At 51.4% G+C, this 23414-nt stretch overlaps 2 protein-coding genes across 8 annotated transcripts in view; one reads left to right on the top strand and one right to left on the bottom strand.

The window, feature by feature from the left end:
• Positions 1-1145: 1145 nt before the first annotated feature.
• CX3CL1 (C-X3-C motif chemokine ligand 1) lies at positions 1146-17823 on the bottom strand. 2 transcript variants are annotated; one of them, XM_064670835.1, is made up of 3 exons: positions 17459-17823; positions 5737-5857; positions 1146-4919 (listed from the first exon to the last, which is right to left on the bottom strand). In XM_064670835.1, exons 1-3 carry the CDS (start codon positions 17514-17516, stop codon positions 3740-3742), a joined length of 1359 nt encoding a protein of 452 aa, XP_064526905.1. In that variant the 5' UTR covers positions 17517-17823; the 3' UTR covers positions 1146-3739. The 2 variants fall into 2 exon arrangements, with proteins under 2 accessions (XP_064526905.1, XP_064526904.1); XM_064670834.1 differs by lacking the exon at positions 17459-17823 and adding an exon at positions 8465-8823.
• Positions 17824-17850: 27 nt separating this feature from the next.
• The window catches only part of LOC135421944 (hydrocephalus-inducing protein homolog), a 31241-nt gene continuing 25677 nt past the window's right edge, over positions 17851-23414 (top strand). For 2 of the 6 annotated variants that reach the window (XM_064670823.1, XM_064670821.1), the window contains exons 1-7: positions 18192-18411; positions 19495-19620; positions 19888-20007; positions 20540-20674; positions 20881-21080; positions 21347-21471; positions 22606-22807. In XM_064670823.1, coding sequence (XP_064526893.1) covers positions 18334-18411; positions 19495-19620; positions 19888-20007; positions 20540-20674; positions 20881-21080; positions 21347-21471; positions 22606-22807 — 986 coding nt within the window. In that variant the 5' untranslated portion in view covers positions 18192-18333. Of the gene's footprint in view, positions 18412-19494; positions 19621-19887; positions 20008-20539; positions 20675-20880; positions 21081-21346; positions 21472-22605; positions 22808-23414 lie in introns of all 6 variants that reach the window. The other 4 variants (XM_064670825.1, XR_010434255.1, XM_064670824.1 and 1 more) reach the window with 4 other exon arrangements.

Below are 23414 nucleotides of genomic sequence, written 5' to 3'. Positions count from 1 at the left end.
AAAATAGCTGGCTAGTGACGTGGTGGAGACGATGTGGAGCTGGAAACCAAAGACATGGGTCAGCAAGAGGTGAGAAGGGGCACACCATGACCGTGGGTCCCCCATCTCCCGTGGGCTGCAGGGAAACCTCAAGGCAGGACATGTGTCTTGCACACGAGGTGCAGAATGCAACCCTTGTCCCACCTGAGCAGAACAGGCTTGGCATTAGTTACCTCCTGCACCAAATTCTGCACCTGAGGCAGCCCATGGCCCTCCAGGAGAAGCACGGGAAGGTGTGTGGAGGGACACCTTTGGCACGAGGTCTTTCCCTGCAGTCACAGAGACACCAGCAAAGCCAGCGAGCGTGTGGCACCCACAGCCCAGGGACTGGGCATCCAAAGGCTCCCGTGGTGCTCCGGAGGCTCAGCCCTGAATGGCCCCAGGCTGGCGCCTGCTCTGCTGTCGGAAATGATTCATCGCTCCAGGGCCGCCTTCTCTGCACAGCCCCCTCCTTCCTCATCCGCCCTCCCCCACGGCAGGGAGGGGAAAAGAGAAGGGAAAAAAAGTGCTTTTGTTTTCACAGAGTTTCTTATCCTACCAATGACCTCTCTGGCCTGGTGACTCATCTGCGGGGCTGGGACGAGGGCTCCTGGAATACGCTTTGTCCCTCTCGCTCCTTTCAGCTCCCCACTCCAGGCAAACCCCAGGGCACTAAATCTTTCATGGAGTTGCCTTTCCCACCTCTCCTCCCCAGCACCAGAGGAGCACATAAGGGCAGCCCAAGCTCTGGCTGGGGTGGGAGAGGTTGTAGCTCAGCCCTTTCTCTCTTACCCTGTTACAGAACAGACTTGGAGGGTAATGTTTGTTGTTTGCTGTTTGGCCATAGCTTTGATTAACCAAAGCAAAAAGCCATCTGTTTGTTTTCTTTACTGCCTTAGAAGGATGGGAACTACAAATCCCTGTGAGGAAATATATTTCCTGTAAACTTTTGGCAAGACTGAAACCCTTACAGAGTGAGGAGGTGGAGCAATAGCCTGGCCACAGCTGGCTTTGCTGTCTCTTGGTGATGCTGGAATGCCCTCCACAGTGCACAATCACATGTGTTCATCTCTGCAGGGCCCAGGCTCAGTAACCTAGCCCGGGGCTCAATCCCTTGAGGATCAAAATTCTTTAATATAAGCACTTTATTTACCTCTAAAAAAAACCGTACAGCTCATATATGTCATGCACACATTCAATACAACAACAAATCGGAGCTTGTAACAGTCACTGTGCTCTACAGCAAATGATATTTTAACCCCAGGAACTGGTGGCACCCACAGGCTCTGTCCCTCTGTGCCAGCATCCACCTTGTGCCCTCCCAGGCCGCCCATGGCACAGGGAGGAACAGTGGTGTCCCCCCTGCCCCCCGTGAGTGCTGCCAGCGCCCTCCCTGCTAACAGCCCAGGAACAGGAGAGGGGAGCAGGGCAAGGACAAGGACAGGGCCAGGCTGGAGGAGCAACTCCTCCTGAGGAGTTCCAGTGGGACTGTGGCAGCTGGAAGACGATGGAAGCCACCCGTGGAGCTGAAACCAGTGTCCTTACAAATAGCATTGTGGGACTCCAGGTGATCTGACTGGTGCACATTCATCTCCCCAGCGTCACTTCAAGCCAAGGACTTCACCTGTAGCCAGACAGGTGTCCACCCCGTTTGCTGAAGGGCCTGGAGAGTGATCCTGCTCCCATGGACATGCACAAGCCGTCTCAGACCAGCAAGAAAATAAACAAGGCACAGTGTTTTCCAGTGTTCCCAGAAAGGTCTCAGCTCCAAGCAGCACAGACAGGGCATCGCATACATTCAAAAGGCTACAAAACTTTACTACAAAAATAACATTTCTAGTGTTTTATATAAAAATAATGCCACATACAGTGCTTCACAAACCCCGACTGTGCACAAGTGGGGTGGGTGGGGACGTGGCACTGACAGCCCCTGATTCACCCTCCAGGAGAATCCTTGCCAGCCAGTGTTCCACAGCTGGGCTGCACAAGGAAGGGTTTCACCCCACATGCAATTAATCTAATTGCATTCCACACTTGCAAACCCCCAGATGAATCCCTGGCTCCCCTCTCTCGAGTCAACAAAACGCAGAAAGAAGGGGTTGTATGATGGCAGAAAACAAACACAGTTGTTGTCTGTCCTCTCCACCTGCAGGGCTGAATGGATGCTGTGAAGGGGTGATCTGATGGGTTTAACAGGCTGCCTTCCTCAGGCTCTGCCTCACAGCTGGCCCCTCATTTTTGCTTTGATGATCTTGCTTATTATGTGCTTTTCCTTCCTTTTTTTTCTACGTGCATATTCATACTTTGGGATCTGATCCACTGAGGTTGGTTAGAGGAGGATCTGACCCTTGATATGTATCTACTCACAAAGCATCGTATCGTGAAGACCTTTGCACACTCCAGCAAAACTCACACTGGGGTCAAAGTCTAATAAGGGCTTTCAGGACCTGACCACAGATAAAACATAAAGCTTACATACAGCAGTGCCTGGAGGTGTAAAAATCAAAATCAACTTGGGTTTAAAAAAAAGCCTGTTACTGTTAGGATGCTTTCATAGCCTGGTGATCAGTGCTATCCAGGATGGAAAAACTAAAATGCAGATGAAGTGTAGAAATATGAACAGCCATTTTGTTCTTGTTTTTTCCTCCTTTTTTTGTTTGTTTGTTTGTTTGGTGCATCAGCAAATGTCCTTATTTCTAGAGAGACTATGGAAGCAGAAGGATGTTACATCTGCTGTGGTGGAGTAATTCCTACATGACTAAATCCAGAATTGTCTTTAGCTCCTCCAAGAGATTATTTCCTGGGTTTTTTTGCTTGCAGAGAACAGCAAAAGTGTTCCAACGTTATCACAGGAATAGCAACACTATTGGGTGACTTCTTGTTTTCTCCCATTTGCAAAGAATCATTTGCATTATCCTGCCCTGGTGTTGGATGCAGCTGGACACAGGGCACATCAGCTGGCAGAAGGGTTTCATTGCATTGATTTCCTAAGGAGCAGGTCTCAGACCACATCTGCAAGAAGAAATGCTGTTGAGAGGAAGGGCCTGATTTCAAGGAGGAGACAGATTGTGGATTCCCAGCTTCTGTGAACACGAAGTCTGTAGCACTGACCTTCAGCACCCTGATCAGATGCAGTTATGGTCACCTCTTTCTGAAAAGCTGGGCTATCCCTTGTGTCTGCAGCAAGAAAAAATAATTAGAGTACATTTGATCAGCCCAAGGAGAGCCAGCACCCAGCTTTGGCCTTGGTCTGACAGAGCAGAGACCTGAAGCACAGAGAAGCAGCAGAGACTTTAAGTGCAAATTGTGTGGGTTTGGTGCTAAGATTGCTTGGGGTGGCTGAGCCTGAGTCCAACAGTGTGGGTGAGTGAGTGGCTTCTTGGCTTAGCCATGATGAATCACAGAAAAATTCCCAACAGCAATTTGGGAATCCACTTCTGCCTACCCCCTGGCAAAGAGCCACCAGCAGAGCAAGAACAGCCACAGCCGTCGTGTGTAACAGTGCCAGAAGAAAAGAAGTGTCTCAATGATTTCCAAAACACTGTCATTGGTCAATGATGAAACAGATGTATTGTTGGACATTCTGCTCTGCAAAAATACAGGTTTTCTCTGGTATTTTTATTCCCTGGCTTGCTTCCTACCGGTGGTCACCTGTTCAGCATAAACAGCTTTTCTGCAGTAACATATAGTTTAGGCCAAAAATGTCCATGCCATGAAGCACTCAGATTACTTCCATTGGATAGGCATTGTTCTGATGTCCTGCCCTCTGGTAGAGCAAACCCTGCACCATTTCTCTCGACGATTCTTCTGGTCTCATTCCAAACTTCAGGTACAGCCACACGAGAGCAACAGTGCAAACGGTCACCCCGCTCACCACAGAAACGGGGATGACAAAGTGTCTTGCAGACAAGAAGCTGGACAGAGGTTGATCATCTGGCCTGTCTGTGATCGTCTGCACCCTGGCTTGGCCTGAGAATGCCTGGCCAGCAAAAACTAACGTATCAGAAGGCTCTTGCTTTCCTACAGGTGATGAATAACCAAATGTTCTAGTACCAGACCCATCTGTAGAGGAACCAACAACCTTGTTGCTATGGACAGAAGCCCCTTTGTCTGTGGCAACAGTGCAGTTCAGAGTAGAAACTGAACTAGTGTCCTGTGGAATTGGTGTGTCTGGGGGTGTTGCAATGTCCACACTGCCCAGGGTGGAGGGGAGATCTGATCTAGAACTGCTGGAAGCAGTGTCTGGTGCATTGGCCCTGGCAGTTGTAGAGTCCAGAGATTCACTTGTAGAAAGTAGAGGTTTGTCTGATCCTTTAGTAGTTGCCATTGGGTCCGAATCTGAGTCAGGAGAAGTTGTGCCTTGAACATCAGCCACAGCATTTGCAGTATGTCCTGCACATTCTTCTGCAGATCTCATGGTGTTGTAAAAGCCATGCACACGAGCTGTGGGATGTGGGGTGGGCTGGCTGGAGTCCATGCCTGCTGTGAGAGCTGTTGAAGATGCAGGAGAATTTGAGGAGTCTCTGTTTGCTTCTGGAGTGACCTCAGGGCGTGCAGCATATTCCTGTGTCACGGAGGGTGACCCTGCAGGGAGCTGGGTGCTGTCCTGCCTGGCTGGAGGGGACTTGCTGGACACCTCTGTCCTCGCAGCAGGAGCATGTATTCTCTCCCAGGCTGTTGTGCTGGTCCCTTGGAAGAAACCAGTTGGAGCAGTGGCTTGAGATGGAGCCCTTACTGGAAGACCAACCTGTTTCTGAACATCACCAGCCTCTTCTAGTGAGGTGGCATCATGCCTAAGTGGGGAGGCTGTGGCCTTTTTCTGGTCCAGTTTCTCTACAATCTTCTTCACCCACTCAGCCTCTGGATCTGCACAAAACTCCTTAGACTTCAGAGTAGTTAATCTGAGAAATAAAAAGGCATCACTTAGTGGATACAGAAGACACTGGTTTAGGTGACCAGCGCCATGGGGAAGGCATGCAGACAGATGCAGACAGCAACACTGACCCTCCCAAGCTCATAGCAAACACCACTGGTTGGCTGGATGATTTATTCCAGGAAGGGCAGGTCCCTCTGAAATCTGATTGAATGAAGAGCAGCTGAATGTGACTCATGGGTGAAGGGTTTTCCCCTAGGAAGCTTTTTCTCTTTGAAAGGCATTGTCCTGATGCTTGGACATGGTGTTTTCCTCTTGCACTCGGGACAAGAAGCTCTGCAGGCACCATCTGCTCAGGGGCAAGCAAGCATGAAGGGAAACCCTCTGAGTTTTGGCTGACTGGGTGATGTGAGACTTTCCAAGGTCAGCCCAGCAGGTTCACTTTGGAGCCACCCCCTGGGCTGCAATAAAGTGGTGTCAAGGGTGCCTCAACTTCAGGGTAAAATGAAAACAACAATTTATCCCAGGGAAAAAAATTGAACTTTTCTCAATTCCAGACAAGTCTGAATCTGTCTCCAGAGAAAATATCTGCTTTCACAGAAACACATGGGCTCTCTCCCTGCGTGCTTCCTCCACCCTGTTCTGCCAAGTACCTCCCTCAGTCCCTTTCCCCATCCGTCCAGCCCAACTTGGAAGCTGTCGGTCTTTAAACAGGGGGAAAAATAAAACACCACCCTTCAAATAAACACACCAGTGTTTGCTCTGTGTTCCAGGCTGTCCCTTGCTCCAAACCCAGGGCCCTTGCTGACAGGGTCACTCGTGGCCAGTGGTGGGGCAGCACTTACATGATGGCTTGTTTTGCGCATCCGGGCTCGGTCTGGCGGTAGCTCCTTATCCTCTTCTCTGCTATCACGGATGTAAAACCAGAGCACTCGCTTGAACACTTCAGAGGCGCTTTGGGTTGCCCTGAAATAAAGTTTTCAACTTGTTAAACATTGGCTTTTTGTTAGGGAACTATAAAAACTGGTGCCATTTCTTTTCTCTCGGGCGAAGGAGCCCAAAGCTTGGCCCGGAAGTTTCCAATCCCTGCTAAACTGAGATGAAGGCAAATCCCAATGAAGACAAATCCAAGATGGTTTTTAACACCAATACATGTGAAGAGATACCCAGAAAACTGAGGGGAAAAAAAGCACTGTGAAAATTGTGGGGCTTTTTTGTCTTGTAGGATGTGCAAGCGCTGGCTGCAGGTCCTTTGTGCAAGCCCCTGGACCTGCAGGGCCTCTCCTTTTTGGGTCACAGGAGGACCCAGCACAGTGCCACATTTTGTCACCCCCAAAAGACCTGCTGCAACCTTCACCAGAGAGCTCTTGGTGCAGGACAGGCAGACCAGAGAGCAGGATGATTGTCCTCTCCCTATCTGGGTCTTATCTCTTCCTCCTGCAGGAGTTCCCCTCCAGGTGATCATCCTACCCTGCCTCTCTCTTTGCCGGCACATGGTCTCTGAACGCCACCTGGGCTCAGAGAAAGAACCTTTTGGTGAATGATAAATCACTCCCACAGGTACCTCAGCAGCCCAGCTTCCCAAACACGACTTTTCAATCCCCGCTGGAAAATACGGGTTTCGTTTTGCAAAGTGCAAAAATAAAACTCCACTTCAGGGGGCAGAGCCAGTCACACCACGGGGGACCCTTCATGCCTGTATCTACCTCCAGCCTCCCACAACAGGCACTTGCCAAGTGAAGGAAGGTTGCACAGTGCATCCTGCCAACTTGTTCCTGACAGCCCAGGGGGCAGGATTTAGAAAAACAAGCCCTGACTTATCTGAGGCCCCTGAAAGAAAGGAGCTGGCGTCTGGTTTCAATGAAGCTGTCTCTCCAAAACCTTGCCTCACATTTCCAAAGCAGTTTGGTGAATTTTATGCAGTTCAGTTGGGAACGATCCAGACACTGGGTGCAAGAATGAGCAACACTATGGGAGCACCCTCAGCTCTTTTGATCCATTTACTGGGGAATGCCATGGTTGCAAAGAAATCCCAAGCAAATACTCCAGTGGCTCCTGTACAAAAGCCTGGTTTGGTTTCTAGGTGTCTGTAAAGTTAAAGCAAAACTCTTTGTTCACACACTAAATGTTTTCTGTGGCACTCTCATGGCAACCAACTTCCCAATTAACTCTCATTAGCCAGAGGACATTCTGCTGGTGTCCTGCACTTTCAGGAACACAGTTCAACAAAACAAGCCCAGTGACAACAGGACCAGACCATCCCTGTGGGCCACTGGGGATGTGCATGGTGGGGAGCAGTCCCTGACTGCTCCCAAAGGCCCTGCTCCTCTGACAACCCCAAACTGATTTTCCAGTTATTGGCACCAATGCAAATGGTCTGCAACTAGCTGAACTCCTGGTGGGTTTTTCCCAGAGTGGAGGACCTTGGAAAGCACCTTCCAAGGGCAGAGGGTGCCACGGGGAGCACTGGTGGTCCCCCTCCTTCTGGGGAACACAACCCCGCTTCTCTGAGCTGCATATGAATTGTTGCCAAAGGGATCTGAGAGTTTACCCACCCAGGACCATGACTCTTGGGAGCCATTGGTACCTGGCTTTTCAGCACAGTTCCTCAAAAGACCCCAGCCAGGGAGCACCAGCAGCCTTTCTGCAGAGCCAGCCTGATTTCCTCACTGCAGGAAAGATGGATACCAGTGTCCCTGGTGCCCTCTTTTCTCCAGCCAGCCCTGGAGAACCTGCCCAGAGGTGTGAGGAGAGGGAGAAGCTCCATCCCCAGCCACCCGTCCTGTCCTCGCTCCTCCCGTCTGGTGGCAGCAGGGCACGGATCTTAAGGGCTCTTTGCCCGTCTCCCTTTCCACGGTGGGAACAGGTCACGCCTTGGTCCTGGGCAAAGTCCAGCCTCGCCTGCAGTGCTGAGAGCCCGGCACCCACCCTGCTGACCTGTGCCATGGGTGACTGACACTGAGCCCAGCCCCGGCAGAGAGGAGCCCACCACCTCCCGGTCCTCTGACCCCGGAGCACGCAAAGATCTTTGTCCAGGGAACAGGATAACGTGTCCCACCTGTATACACACACACACACACATACACACACACACACACACATACACACACACACATTCCTACACACACACACACCCCGCAGGTGACAGCCCCCCCTGCCTCGCAGGGATGGGAGCACCGGCACCCTCAGGACCAGGAGTCTGTGTGGACAGACACCCATCCTTGCCCAGGCTGTAGTCTCCCTGCCACGTCCTTAGGAGACACGAGGAAAAAGGGAAAAGAAGTGCATCATGCTTTTTTTCTAATATGGATTATCGAAGTCTCTCTGACACTCTCCCCACCTGCCCCCAGGAGTGGCCAAAGCCATCATGGATGTCCCCGCTGCCAGGATTGCTGCCATACCCCTTACCCCTTCCCAAACCCAGCCTGATCCTGCTGGGAGATCTCCTGCAGCCCATAATGGTCCCCAGGTGCCCATACCCTCATCCATCATCATCCCCGGCTCCATCCCCATTCCCCCCCTCCCCGGTGAACCTGGCTGTTCCCTGGGGGTGCAAGGGGAGCTGTGGCTCACCTCCAGCCAGGGTGACCAGGCACAAGGCCCTCAGCACAAGCAGGATCTGGACAGAAACAGCCTTCATGTTCCCGTGGTCGGCAGGAGGAAGGGCAGGCAGAGAAGGATTACTGGCAGTATTCCCCGCTCCCGGCTGCTTATTGCATCCTCCGGAGCAACACAGCTGCTGCCGCTCATTCCGGGATTATAAAGCCCTGAGATTGGGGTTTCAGATGGTATTCAGCTCCCTCACACGTGGCTCAGGATGACGACAGGAGGCGGAGGGAAGAGAGGGACAGGGGAGGGAATACCGGCTGCTCTGGAGCTGGATGGCCGCTGGAATTCCCCAGATGCAGAGAAGCTCCAGCCTACTTGGCAAATTATTCATGCAGGGGCTTTCACGGGTCGGCTGCTCCATCCTCCTCTCCTACCAATGTAAGTCTTGGCCAGACAGCCTGTGCCACGGCACCACTGCCCTGAGGCTCTGTAGAGCTCTCCCCACCTCCAAGTACAGCTCCCCACTGCTCAGTAAGCTCATTCTTTACTCCAAATGCAAAAGCAGTTATTACCTTCCTTTTTAGCAGCCATCTTATAACAGCAGCGTTGGTCGTTAGGCCAAAAGGGGTGGAATTTGCTAATCAGGATTACGAGTTCATCAGCTACACTGGTGAGCTCAGGCCAGGCTGGCTCTAAGGAGCATCACCAAACAGAGGGGTGAGCAGGGACCCAGTGACCACCCCAAGCAGCAACTTGTGCCCTGGCCGTGCTGCCTGCAGCCTGTCCTTGCTGTGACAGCCCTGGCTTTTGATATACACGGGGTCTCAGCCGTGGGGGGCTTGCTGAGGCTGAAAGCAGGAGCAGAAAGCAGGAGACCCCCAGTTTTGCAAGAGCCAGGCTGTCTGGGGGCTTTCCGGCCCCAGCACCAAGCCAGGTCTGGGGCGGACATACCAACAGTGCAGTCACATCCTGCACCTTTACTTTCTCTTTCAACTCAGGTCCCAGCAGAATACGTAACTGTTTTCCTCTGCCAACTCCCTCAATTGAAAGATGAAGATAAGATTAAGACTGAGGCTGTGACTGCCCTGTTTATTTCTTTGCCCTAAGTTTTCTTAGGGGTGGTGGAAAACTGGCATCTCCATGCTGTTGGAAATGCCAATAGCTCCTCTTGGGATTTTATTTTTAGAAAGGGAAAAATCCCAGATTTCCATACAATGCATTTGGTGAAAATCCCAGCCTGTGACTTCAGCCTTTGCTTATATTGTATTATAAGAAAGAGCCCATTTCAAGGAAATAAAATAAAAACTAGAAGTTGAAATAGTCTGTTTGATCCAGCCAAAACAGAGTATGCTGCTGGGATGTTTTCAGACCCCTTCCCCAAACAGGTGTTTTCTCTGGCTCTGCAGAGATTTATGGGAAACTTTTATTCCAGGAACTGGCATTGCCTGAAGCCATGGGGCACCTTGGCTGCTGGAAGTGATGTCACAGCCCACACATGTTCACATCTCCCCCAGAGAAACAGGTTCTGCTTCTTCTGCGAAGGGATTTGCTGCCAGCGATGGATAAAACTGAGGAAGGGCTCTGGCATGCAGGTAAGTGGGAGGGAGACTCCTTTGTTTGCCAAAGGCATGACTTCCCACAGGCATTGTTGTTTTAAGGCACAAACCACTCTCTGGCAGGTAACACAGCTGCTTTACCAGCACAGACAGGGCTGGAGGGACCAAGCAGCTCTAATGAGTAGTGACAGACCTGGGCTGCAGCTGGCAGAAAACTGGTACCATCACTCCCAACCCACTTCCTACACCACCCTCCCATCCCGTTGCACAGCTGCTCCTCCAGCACACCAGTGCCAGCCTCTTACTGCACTTCTTTGAGGTCTTGCAGCATTGAAGAACCTGTAGTCAGAGGACCTGTACTTAGAGATAAACCACAGGCATTGTGTTGATCTGTCAGTGGAGGATCTCAGGACTTCTCTGAGCTCATCTTACCTTCAGATGATTTTAGCTTCTTTAGTTGCAGCAGAAATTATCTGAGCACTTGATTTGGTTTTGCTTTAGCTTTTAGGAATGGCAGGTAGTTGTTCAGTATTGTGGGTCTGGGTCTGTAGATTAAATTGTGATGTGGATGAGGGAAGGCAGGTGTCCTCCTACACCAGCAATCCCAGCCCATAAAGATGAAACACAGCATCCAAGTGATGGAGTGTGCAACCTTGCAACTCAGGGACAACCAGCTTTCAGAGGAACAAAGAACAGAAAACTGAGTAACTGGGAACCAGAGAGCATGGACTGTGCTAAAATAGTGAATGAAAAATTGGCCAAGGCTGAAGAGGAAGAGAGCCCACCATGAATGTCATATCCTTCCAGTGGAAGCAGGGGCTGGAGCAGCCCATCACAGCCCAGCACATCCCATTCTTCCTTAGGAGGCTTCTTGAGGTGACCCTTCCCATCCAAAGGCTCTCTGAAGGGGTGTCATGGCACCAAAGAAAAGCAGTGTATAGCAGGAAGATGGTTGGTTTTCCCCCCCCTCCTCCAGATAATAACCACAGTATGACTGAGGAAGGACTTTGGCCTTATTGCTCCAACCCACAGATACCACAAGTCAAAGGTCCAGATCCCATCTTACCCAGGAAAACCACGGAAGCAGCTCCAGCATTTCCCACCCACCACAGGGCGGTTCACAGAGTCAAGGTCCTCCCAGGTGGAGGGAACACATGACTGGTGCTGGGGCAGTTGCTCTTGAAGGCAAAAAGCACGTTGACCCTGCAAAGCTTTATGTGCAAGACGATATATAAAAAGAACGTGGGCTGTGTCCTAAACAAACAGGAAACAGCCCCAGAACATGTCCCGTCTCTTTCAGGGAGTTTCCACTCTGGAAATATGTGCTCCTTGGCTGTTTTGGTTTCTTGTGCAAGAAGGGCTGTTTGTTACAGCAGGTTTGTGTTCCTTGAAATCAGGTGATTACAGGGGGAAAAGTAAAAGTCAGTGAGAGCTGGGAGCCTGTATCTGACCCAGAAAAAGATGCCAGAGAGGATCAGAGGAGAATGCTGATGATTTCCACTTCATGGAAAGTCTCTTCAGGAGCTCCCAAGACCTCATGAGCTGGTGACACTGGAGCAGGTTCTGGTAGCAGGTACTGACAGCATCCTTTGCTGTCCACAATATTGTCCATGATCTCCATCCCAGAGGCTTGCAGGAATACTTAGCTTTTGGGAAGACCCAGCCAGTCTCGATGCTGAAGGGGAGATGGGCTGACACACAACTGGAGAGAGAGACATACCATGAGATTCTCTTTCCCCTGATAAGGCTCCCATCTGCCTCGTGCCAGCTCATCCTTGCACTAGCCCACCTCTCCTCGGCGGGGTTGGCAGCTCAGCCACTGCTCTGACACAATCCCCCTGTACCTGAGCCCAGGAGCACGAGACTGAAGGGACCTAAAGCACCACCCCAGTGGCAGAGCTCCCACACTCACCAGAGCTGGGCTTCTCTCTCCAGGAGCACAGAGGCAGCAAGATCTGGGAGCCAGGGCTGGTGGGGCACCTACTGCAGATGAGGCCAGTGGGTGCAGCTGGTTCCTGGACGTGAGACCAGATTCCCAGACTTCAACATGGAGAAACACCAATGGCTTTTCCAATGACACAGCAATGGGTTCTATGACCCAGAGCAATCCAGAACTGACCCACCAACCTCCTCTCTCCTGGCCAAGGACACCAGTGCCAGACTCAGGAGAAAGTTCCTTGGAGCCAAAGGTGGCCTCTCACTTTGGAGAAGCCTCTGTGCTCCACAGGGAGCTCTTGAGCTGTTACTGTAAAAAGGGAGAAAATCAAAAGACAGAGGACCAAGCGAATCTGTTTGGCAGCTCAAGACTTTGTATTTTCTCACATTAACGAAAAAAGCAGGAAATGAGGAGCAGCTGTCTGGGGCTGTCTGCAGCCAGGGTCTCTAAAGGAACAACTTCTACTTTGGAACTCTACAGGAACAACTCCTACTTTGGACCTATCGACAAGTCTGGGACTTGCATTTTAAGAAAACTTCTTTACGTAGAAAATGTTTTCAAAAATAGCAGCTAACATGACACTGGCTTTCACTTCTCTGAACATAATGTCTTCCTCCTTCACTATGAATAAGAGCAAACTTGGGCTCCAGCAGACAAAGCAGAACACTGGTATTCTGTACTTTCCATAGTGAAGTAGCCCACAGCTATATCAGTCAGCATTCCCAAGGCAGCCAGGTTGTGGGACACAGCTCTTCCCCTGGCAGCATCACACCTGAGCTGCCAACTGTTGGCTGATCCCAGCAGGACATTGTAGGGAAAGGTGCATACTTGCAGTGGGAATTGTTGCCTCTCCTTGTGAGCTGGATCAGCCATGACTGAGGACAACTTCTGGTCCTGCCCCATGGAGGCTGCCAAGGGCTTCACTGGCTGCTGCAATAAACAAGTCTGAAGTTGTTTGAAAATACTCTGTGCAAAGAAACAAACATTGAGCTGTTCAGTCTGCAACATGGTCAAGTTCTTTCTAAACAGAGAAGAGCTGCTCGACCCTGCAGAGCAACACAGCCACTGGGAGCAACCTCTTCCCTAGGGAAGGGGATGGGAAAGGCTCTTGTGGGGAGGTGTGTCTGGATGGCACAGGTGGAACCTCGGCAGGTGTTCAGCTGAGGGGAAGGAGCGTGCGGGGACTCTGCCAGAGTGGACTTCACTGAACACACCGAGCCCTTGGCTCCTGCTGAATCCTTGTGTTGCAATGGGAAGACATCCTGGTGTTGCAATCCTTGTACAGGCCCTGAAGGCCACAGTACCATGAACTGGCGTGGTGAAGGAGAGACACATGATCCTGCATCCAGCTCTGGGGACCCCGAGCATAAGAGGGACATGATGCTGCTGGAGAGAGTCCAGAGACCACAAAGATGCTCTGAGGGCTGGAGCAGCTCTGCTGTGGAGACAGGCTGGGAGAGCTGGGATTGTTCAGCCTGGAGAAGAGAAGGCTCCAGGGAGACCTTAGAGCCCCTTCCAGTACCAACAGGACTACAAGTCAGCTGGAGAGGGACTTTTGACAAGGGCATGGAGTGACAGGACAAGGGGGAATGGCTTCAAACTGACAGAGGGCAGGTTTAGATTGCATATTCAGAAGAAATTCTTCCTTGTGAGGGTGGTGAGACCCTGGCACAAGTTGCCCAGAAAAGCTGTGGATGCCCCATCCCTGGAATTGTTCAAGGCCAGGTCAGATGGGACTCTGAGCAACTTGGTCTAGTGTGAGGTATCCCTGGCCATGGCAAGGAGGTTGGATTAGATGGCCTCTAAAGTTCCCTTCCAACCTAAACTGTTCTGAGGTTCCATGATCTGTTGAAGGGTGGTGTCTTACTACTGCCCTGCAGGGAAGAGAGTGGAGAGCACCAGTAGGGCTGCTCAGGAGGGCATGACAGAAGCCTCCATGCACCAAAGGAGACCACAGGTGCTGCCACCCCTTTACTTGGGGTGCTGTGATTTCCCCTCTCCTGCAGAGCCAGCCCTGTGGCCCCATCCCACAGCGTGCATGGGCCTGCACCATCACCACCTCTCCAGTGTCCCCTTCCCACTCCTCCATCCTGTGGATGTGTCTGCACACGCTTGCTGTCAGTTCCTAAGAAAGGTGCTTACCAGAAGCAGCTTGTTCATTGCCTGTTCTTGGAAAGCCTCACCTCTTCCCATCTCCCCCAGGCAGGAGAAGGCTGTGCACCTTTGACATGAGCTTGTCATTAAGGTGGGTGAAGGAGAGATCCAGAAAATCTCTGTGACTGTGCTGGGGGCCATTGGGGCCAAGGTCTGAGCTGAGCCCTTCCATCACAGCAAGTTTCCTTTAGAAGGGGACATCAGAGCCTCCAGGGCTTTCAACACCCAAGGAGCCTTTACGAGAAGCAGCACAATAAACACACAAGGGCTGGGCAGGAAAACAAAGCCAGGCACACACTTCCCTACTCAGGCACTTAACCATTTTCAAGCCTTGCTGGCTCAGCTGAGAGACCAGGGAGTCACTGGACCCCTTCCCTCCCAACCCCAGCTTCTCTGCACCCTTGTAAGAACAAAGTGTATCCTTCTTCTCTGCCTAGAGCCTCCAGACTCCTGTGGGTTTCAGCTATAACCCCACTAGTAACCTGCTCCCACAGCAGTGTATTTAGATGACCAGAGTCAGCCTGGCCCCAGGGGAGCACACTTTTGTCTTACCCAAGCTTTCCTTCTGGGACCATGGCAGCATCACACCTGCCCCACCACTTGGTGCAAGAGCTTCTTAGGCTCCTGACCTGCTGTTGTGGCTGTGGTGTGTGTTTTTAGGGTCAATGCAGCTGTCTTGTCTCCTAAAAGAACAACAGGCTACAGATGCCAGCCCTTAGCAGTTTTGTGTTGGCTGGGAATAATTAGAAAAGAGGGTGCTGGGGATAAGAGTAAGAGAGATTCCTACCCTGGGCTATGGTTCCTCGTATCAACCTGAGGAGGTAGCACAGGAGAACTGAAGAAAGCAGAGATGAGGCATATCTTGGATTTCAAATGTTGTTTGGGGAACAACTTCCCCCCAGGACAGAGCTGATCTCAAACCAGGGCTGTGAGTGAAGGCAGTCCTGTTCACACCTGTGTGCCAAAACAAAATTAACTGTCTGTACGAAGAGCTGATGTGCCAAAGTCCCTTCTCACTGACCTGGACCATAGCCCAGAGTCCTCCCCAGGGACATCCTCCCTGTCCAACCCCAGCCCACACCTCCAGAGAGCTGCAGTTTCACCTGCTCCAGGCCACTGGGATGAAATTTGGGACCAACCCGACTGCAGGCAGCAGGACCCCTCAAAGACCCCCTGAGCTGTGACAGAAGGGAGGGGGTGGAGCAAAGGCTGCCTCTGGGAGAGGTGCAAGGCAGTGGTGCAGCTGACCCCTGTGAGCCCCCCGGCCACCTCCGACAGGCATCCGCTGAGAGGAAAGACCCCCATCAGCAGAGGATGCGCCGCTTCCCCCGGGCGCCCACCGGATGGCTGATAAGGAAAAACCCACCCATGCCTGGCCTGCAGGAATGGCCCTTCACTGCCCTGCCAGCCCTAAGGTGACAGGGGCCATGCGGGAGGGACACGTGTCCTTTCCTGCCCTATGAAAGGGTCCTACTCTCCCCAGGGAGCTCACACCACCCTCTGCCCCCAGGGAAGGCTCCTGCGGAGTTTCCTGAGCTGGAAGGGCCTCTGCCTCTTGCTGCAGCAGAGGATGCCATCGTGTGGCAGTTATTGCTTCCTCGGCTAAAAATTGCTGCTTCCATCCTGGAGTTAATGAGCAAACTCCTCTGTCCTGTTTAAGTGTTCCCATAGCACCATTGCAGGGTGCTGGTAACTAGGAGCTGGTATGGGTGAACCAGGGCTCCCAAACACTGACCTCCCTCTGCATCCTGGACACCTCCAGGGGCTGGGATTCTCCTGCAGCACAGGAGAAGGGACCACCAGGACAAGCCCAGCCCGTGGAGCAACCAGGCTTCTGCAGATCCCAAGCAGGAGCTGCACCCACACCTGGAGAGGCCACGAGGAGATGAGTTCAGCACTGCTGGATCATTTCCTGCTCACTGAGATGCAGGACACAGATAAACATCCCTGCTCCGAGGGCGCCGGGACTTTCACCACAGGACAATGGGCTGACCAAGAAGTTAAAAAAAGAACTTTCCCTGCTGGCTGTTTATGTCACCCTGGATGTTACTTATTTTCCTTTTCCACCATTCCCCCCCCATTCACTTCACTCTCATCTGGCTGCTCTCTCACCTTGCTTTTGCAGCAACAGGTTCTTCCAAGAACAGCTCTTCCAAACTGTATCCCAGGGCCTGCAGGGCAGGAAGCTGCAGGCAGGCTTCTCCAAGTTGTCAGCTAAAGTATTTCAAGGGAAAGCCATTTCTGGGAAAGACCATGTGCCACCATCCCACGTGGTGGATGTCCTGGCCCCTCCTCAGTCACCTAGCAGTCCTCGCTTCTCCAAAGTATTTATTACCACATTTCATATAAAACCAGTATTAAATACAGTGCAGAGAAGCAGCAGGAGCTGCCAAGAGGCACTGAGAGGATTTTCCTTTTTCTGTAGAGAGACCCAAGCGCTGACTTCTCTGCAACTGGCCCACGCAGCGAAGGCTCGTCCCCCCTCATCCCCTCAGAAGGACACCACTGGCTATTTCTTTTTACTCCATCCCTGAGCAGGTGCACACTGTGAAGGTCGGGGTGTTCCAGCACTGACACTGACTCACACTTCCTGCGGCAGAACAGGAGCTCAGGAGCAGAGACACGCGTGGGCTTTGGCCAGTGGCAAGTTCTGAGCTCTCTCCTGCCTCAAGGTCCGGGTCAAATCCTCAAGCTCTGCCTGGATGGTCTGTAACACCTGAGGAGAGGAAGGGCTGGGCTCTGCCCACTCACTGCCCAGGCTCTGTCCACACACAGATCCGGTTCCGCCCCCGTTCCAGGTTCCCTCCATTGTCTCCTGGTTCCGCTGATTTCTGTGAAACTGCCAACGCAGAGACAATGATTGATCATCACACCAGCAGGTCCTCGGCTGGCTTATGATTTTCCAGGTTATCCACAGCCTCCAAGTAGCCTATGGTGGTTCAGGCAAGACTGGACACTACAGCAAGTGAATCCTCAAGGAGAACTGGGAACTACTTGTCCTCAGGTAAAGGAAATTACCCGTCCTTGGCCTCCTCACAAATCTTATGAGGAGTGGCTGAGGGAGCTGGGGTTGTTTAGCCAGGCACAAAGTCATGTCAGGTCAGCTGCTCTTGCAAAATGAGGCAGCCAAGTGACACTTGCTTTCCTCCTGTTACCACCAGAAAACCTGTAAAGAGTAATAGAGGACAGTTTGGATATTAATAGAGTTTTGGTTAGTAATTCCTATTGCATAGTAAAATAGAATAGAAAATAACAAAACAGATACAATAACCATAGCACATATATATGTACCACTTCTAGAAGTTACAGGTTGATCTTACAACAGTTCTTAATTGTGTCAGAAGCTTTTATGTTAGTCTTTTGTTTACTCACTCTTGACCCATTTCAGGAATTTTATTGCAGTCCAAAACTCTGTCTTGGTGTATTTCATTTGCAGTTGTTAACACATTCGTTCACTTCTGCACAAAAGCCGTTTCCATCGATATCACTTTGAGTTCTGGTGGCACAGTTTCCAAGTCTGTCTGCTGAAATGGACTTTCTGCAAACAGTCATCTTCTGACACACTGTTAGTTCACATTGAAAGCAAAACAGTGGCCCCCTTTTGATTTTGCCACAGCCCCCCCCGAGATCAGTCAGGGCACAGAAGGCAGGAATATTCACAGGCTGTGAGCCTGAGACAGGCCTAGAGCACCCAGGGGCCAATATAGGCAGCTCTTCTTCCCCCCCTTTTCGTGTTAGCCAGTTTAACAGCTAACACAGTTTAACAGCCACAGTGGTGGCCGGCCAGTCCATAGGACAGTGCTGGTCTCTCTGCCCTCAGGGACTGGGCCAGAGCATGTTTTAGGCAAGCTTCCCTTCTGAATTTCCCTTCTCACTGTTGCAAAAAGTATCCTTCCCGGTGTTTGGCCTTCTGGGCTCTTCTTCGGCTGAGAAACAAAACCGCTCTGTTCTGTTCAGGCTCATTTGCACCCACAGTGAAAGCCTGTTTTGTCTCAGGGACTGTTTATTCTGGGGTTTTACATCTGTGAATCTTAACTTGGCCACTTAAATACGGTTTAATGATGAATCGGGGTGGGAAGGCCTTGTGGTCTCCACTTCTGAGGGATGCCACAGCCTGGAGACACCGGTGTGTCCTTTGGGTCTGCCATGAACGGGATTCTGGGTTTCCAGAGTTCCATTGTTGCTCCTTCCAGGTGAGCTGAGACGCGGCCACTGGCACGACTGATCCACCCACGGCATCCTCCAGGATGGCTTCTGGATTCCAGGGCACAGAGGGGAAACCCCATATTCCAAAGCTGGCCAGAGAGGCAGAGAAGCCTGTAATGGTAAGTACCCACTGTGGCTGGGTGGCAGCTGTGTTAAGGCTGGAAACTCCCTGTGTCCCTCCTCTCCCTGCCCCTCCCGTTGTCCAGCAGCACTGTGGAGATACAGACCCCTCCCCACCTCTTTGTGCTGTGCCCCTGTTGGCAGGGGCTGTCATGGTGCAACAGGGGATGGACTGTATGTTCTTTCAGGGACAGTCCAGATCTTGCCTGGCTGTGCCACTGGAGCCAAGTTAAACAAATGCAAAGCTGAAGCATGAGCGCGTGCTTCTTTCCATCCCCTTCGTGTGGGCAGGAATTCCTTCTGGCAGGTCAGCACACTCACCTGTGCTGCTCAAACTCTGCCTGAAGAGACGTGGCTGGTCCCAGCTAGAGCAGGTTCCAGACCAATTGTTCTATCTCATCTCCTGTGTGGAGCACAGATACAGCCCTGCAGGCAGCAGTGGAGTCGGGGCAATTCGTCCTTCCCATCTGCAAATGTCCCCTGTGCTGACTGGAGCTCACTTGACTGGAGATGACCCAGTGCTGAGGCTCTGCCAAGGAGATCTCTCTGTGTTCTTCTGTGGAGGGGCCTGTGAGGCCAGACAGAGAGAAAACAAGTGCTAATTAATAAGAGAACTAAAACTTGGAGCCATTCCTCTGCACCTCAGCCTTGGTACAATGCTGCTTTCCTGCTTTCCTCAGACTCACCCAGCAGTGACATCTCCACACCCCATGGGTCAAGAGCATTGTGCAGAGATGGAGTTGGGGGAGTTCTGATAACTCCTCCCCACTCTCTGCAAAGGTCACTGGCTCAATCCACTGCAATTAGAGAGGAAAAAAATTCCCAAAGAGTAGAATTCCCCAAACATGTCACATCAAATCACGGAGAAGCTAATGGGACAGAGCCACGTGGTTAGAGCATGTGCATTCTGCTCTATATCATTAATTTACTGACGTTAAATATTTCAGGAAGTAACTTCCAGGACTTCCAGAACCGTCCTAGTGGCTGTGATCACAAATTATTCATCAGTGGCACTTGAACAAGAAAAACCTTTCTGAACAAGGGCATTTCTGAGGCTCTTGTTGGGTTTTTTTGCCTTTCAGCTGACTCCCTCTGCCTTCCAGAAGCAGATGTCTCTCACCACCAAGCAGAGGCTGGCCAGCATTCCACAGATTAATCTGCCCCAGATTGTCCAGCATCGAGATATGAGTGAGACCTCCAATCACAAGGTAGCCTTTTCCTACACTTTTCCTTGCTCTTTGATGTGGTATTTTTGAAAAGAGTGTCAAAAGAGCTGCTCAGCTTGAGCCTGCTCATTGTGGTGCAGCAGCTTTTGATCAGCTCAGAGCAGAGGTGGGTGAGCTGCTGTTTCCCCAGTGGGAGCAGGGCAGTTCTCACTGACAGTCTGTACTTCACTGGGGGTCAGTGCAGGATCCTCAGTCGTGAACCTTCCTCCCAGCAGCTGAACCTCTCCCTGCTCTCTCTTGCCTCTCCAGGTCTCAGCAGTTGACCCAGACCAGACCTTGTTTCATGTTTTCCCATCAGAGGTGGTATTTCAGAACTACGTCCCACACGAGGTCTGTGAAATGCCACTGGTTCTGAGGAACAGGGACATGGTGAGTGCTGGGATGGGGAGGTTTAACAGTGTGCTGGAAGAGGAGAGAGGTGCAATTCCTGTGGTGTAAGCAGAGCAAGTTACCTGCTGCAGCACATCCAGAATAAAATGCCTCAGCACCTCTGTTTGGCAAGATGATGGACATCTTCCCATGCTGGGGATCCTCTCTTGATTTTGACTGTGTGTTGGTGGTATCTACCCCAAAAGAGCTTTTATTTGTCTTTGCCAAGTACCAGCCAACAGACAAACAGTGAATTTGCTCTACTCATGCTTCCTCCAATGTAAAAGGACATTTATATTAACATTTCTACCAGTCTTAGTAAAAAAATAATTGTCCTACTCTCTCTGGCTGAGCTGCTTTTGCCCAGGCAGATGGGATTCAAGTCCACCCTTGTTTATTATGTGCATGCACCTCCAGAGCTAAAAGTGCTTTGGAAAGGTGTTTAAGGAAGGATGTCACCAGGGCATGGCCAGGTCTCTTCTCTACGTGTTTCCACAAGTGGCAAAATCATTGTTCCGTGTCTTTCCTGCAGGTTCCTCGGCTGGTGAAGGTCACGATGGAGAGTTCACCTTATTTCCAGCTGGTTGGCCCCAGCGGTGCGTACCGTAAGGTGCCACCGGGCATGTGTTCTAATTTACGCATCGTCTTCACCCCTGGGGAGAACAAGGTGAGTCTGGAGGTCCCAAGAGGTCAGTGCCTTCAGTGGAAAGTGAACCTGCAGGGCTGGATTCAGGACAGGGCAGCTGGCCTGGGTGTTGAGGAGCTCAGCTGGTTTCAGTGGAGTTGCACTGGATCTAGAATTATGGGGTACTCTTTGCCCGTGGCAAAGATGTGGACGAATGCTCTGTGCTGAGGCTGTTTCTTTCTGTGCAGGATTATTTCCACTGTCTTGTCTGCACCACTGAAAGAGAAGAGTTCATTGTGCCAATTTGGGCCATTGGTGCCCGAGCTGTCCTGGACTTCCCTGACCAGCTGGACTTCTCGGTCTGTCCGGTCAAGTACAGCACCGAGAAGACCCTGATGGTTCGTAACCTTGGTAACAGGGAAGCCCGTTACCAAATCAGCACCCAGAGGTAAAGCAGCTCATCTTTCTTTGTGCAAAACACCTGTGGGTGATAACAGAATTGTAATAGAGTAACAAAAGGAACCAGAGCAGGCTCTCCTGAGGGCTGGGTCTCCTCAGAAGTGAGCCAGGAGCAGTGTCTCATCCTGTGTGTTCTGCTCTCTGCTGACTGTGGTTGGTTTGCTCCTTCCTTCCACAAGTGAGCTGAAGTGGACTCCAAAAGGAATATCTTCCCCAGATCTCCCCCAAGAGTCCTGATCTCTCTCTGTGTTGCAGCCCCTTCTCTGTCACTCCGACCATGGGAACTCTTGGCATTGGTGACATCCTGCAAGTGACAGTGGAATTTCACCCTCTGCAGATCGGGGATTATTCTGGATCCCTGGTAGTGCACTATGACACAGGTGAGTGCTGGGCACTGCTGGGCTGCCCTGCTGTGCCCTGGGCAGTGAGGAGAAGGCTCTGCCTTTGCAGAGAGATGCCCTCCAGGATAAGGCTGGGTTGCTGCACTTGGCATTTGGGGCTGGCACTGAGGCATTAAGAACCAACCCACAGAAATGCCATTTCTAGAGAGCATGTCTGATGTTTGCTGTTTGCATCTTGCCTGGGAAACAATCACCTGCAACAGGAAGGGTGGGATTGGTACTGAAGTTTGTGCCCAGGAGGTATTTGGTTGGGAATAATGAAGGTTTGAGAGCTCTGGAAATGAGGGATCCTTTGGTCCATTCTAGAGGATGAAATGCCAGCAGGTTCTCCAGCAAATTTCCAGTCCTCCATCAGTTGATGTGCACAGCCAGGGGCTCTCTCCTCTTCAGCTCTGTCTGGGGTGGAAAGCAAAGATGTCCTTGCTCTGGTTGTTGAATAGTTTGGGAATCCTCAGTGTGGACTGGCAGGCTCAGGGGCAGGCAGCAGGATCCAGGCTTGCAGGACTGTAATGGGCAGGTTGGTGTGGGCTGTGCCCCACCAGTCTTGTTTTGACACCTCATCACAAGCCCACAGCAAGTGAGGGCACTGCTGCCACAACACAGCAAAGTCCTCGCCTGTGTCCCCTCCTGCCATGGGCCATCACTTCACTTGTTCTTCTGGGTCTCTCTTTTCTGCCCACATGCCCCCAGGCATTGTTGCTTGTCAGTAACAAGGGATCAGGAGAGACAGGAGCCCCTGGAATGCCTGGAGAAGACCCTGGGCAAGCCATGACTGAGTGGGGCTCCTCAGAGTCACCTGAATGACTCTGATGCAGAATTCCCTGTGACCTGAGTGGGTCACCCCACCACATCTGACTAATCTCACCCTAAATACTGTCACCTTGGGGACAGATCTCCACAAACACACCAGAAATAAGGTGCTTGAGGTGGTGTCCAGGACATCCCCACGCTGTACACACACAGCAGTTGGGATGTGATAAATGTCCTGATCCCTGGAACTGCTCATACAGCCAAAAGCTGTGACCTTTTCTTCTGTCACCTGTGGTTTGCTCTGTCCCTTGTGCTTCCAACAGTGAGTGAGCTGAGCAAAGACTCCTCTTTGCTTTGTTCCAGGTGAAGATACCCACACAAGCCTTCATGGGTCAGCTGTGAATGTCCACATCAGACTGGACAGGAATTTTGTGACTGTTGAGAAGACTTACATCACACTGTCAAACCACAGCACCGTGACCATCCTCAACCACAGTAATGTCACAGCCCGCTTCCAGTGGAAGGCTTTTGCCACTCAGGCAGAGGAGGATCAGCTGAAGCAGAGGTGGGTTTGAGAGATGCACTTCAGGGAGATACACTGCCTGAGGATATAACTAACAAATGCTGGTCCTGACTTGTTTATTGGGTGATGCAAAACAAAGTCCCTTCCCCTCTCAGGGCCTCTGGTTTTATGCATGCAAAACCTTTAATGTCACTGAAGGGATGTGATGTGAATTAATTTATTTGTTTTGAAAGTGCTCTGGGATGGCATTGTAGGGAACAGGGCAGCTGGAGTTTGCTTATCCCTACAGGTCCAAAAAGGAAGAAGCAAAGAGTGATGCTGGTAACCTGCAGATGAAACACAGATTTTTCCTCCCTTCCCAGGGAAGCCCCTTAAGATCAAGGTGTTCCTTGATCTTGATCTTTATCTACTTCCCCTGAGCAGCTCTGTGGTAGGAAAAGCCAGCTGAGGTGGCTGGTGGATTCTCCCTCAGTTGTGGCAGTGGCTTTGAGCCAAGAGGCTCTCTTGAGGGTTTTGCTGGCTTTCAAAATCTCTCCTGAGCTTGTAAGGGTGGAGTAAAACCACCTGCTGTGCCAACAAACAACAAGGGATCCTCTGATCCATCTGGAACTCCAAGGCTCGGGGTCAGCCCCTGGCTGAGGAGCTGCTG

The sequence above is a fragment of the Pseudopipra pipra genome, chromosome 14, assembly GCF_036250125.1.
Source record: "Pseudopipra pipra isolate bDixPip1 chromosome 14, bDixPip1.hap1, whole genome shotgun sequence".
In the NCBI taxonomy this organism is placed as follows: domain Eukaryota; kingdom Metazoa; phylum Chordata; class Aves; order Passeriformes; family Pipridae; genus Pseudopipra; species Pseudopipra pipra.
The sequence above is the reverse complement of the archived record's forward strand: the minus strand, read 5'-3'. Positions and strand labels throughout refer to the sequence as shown.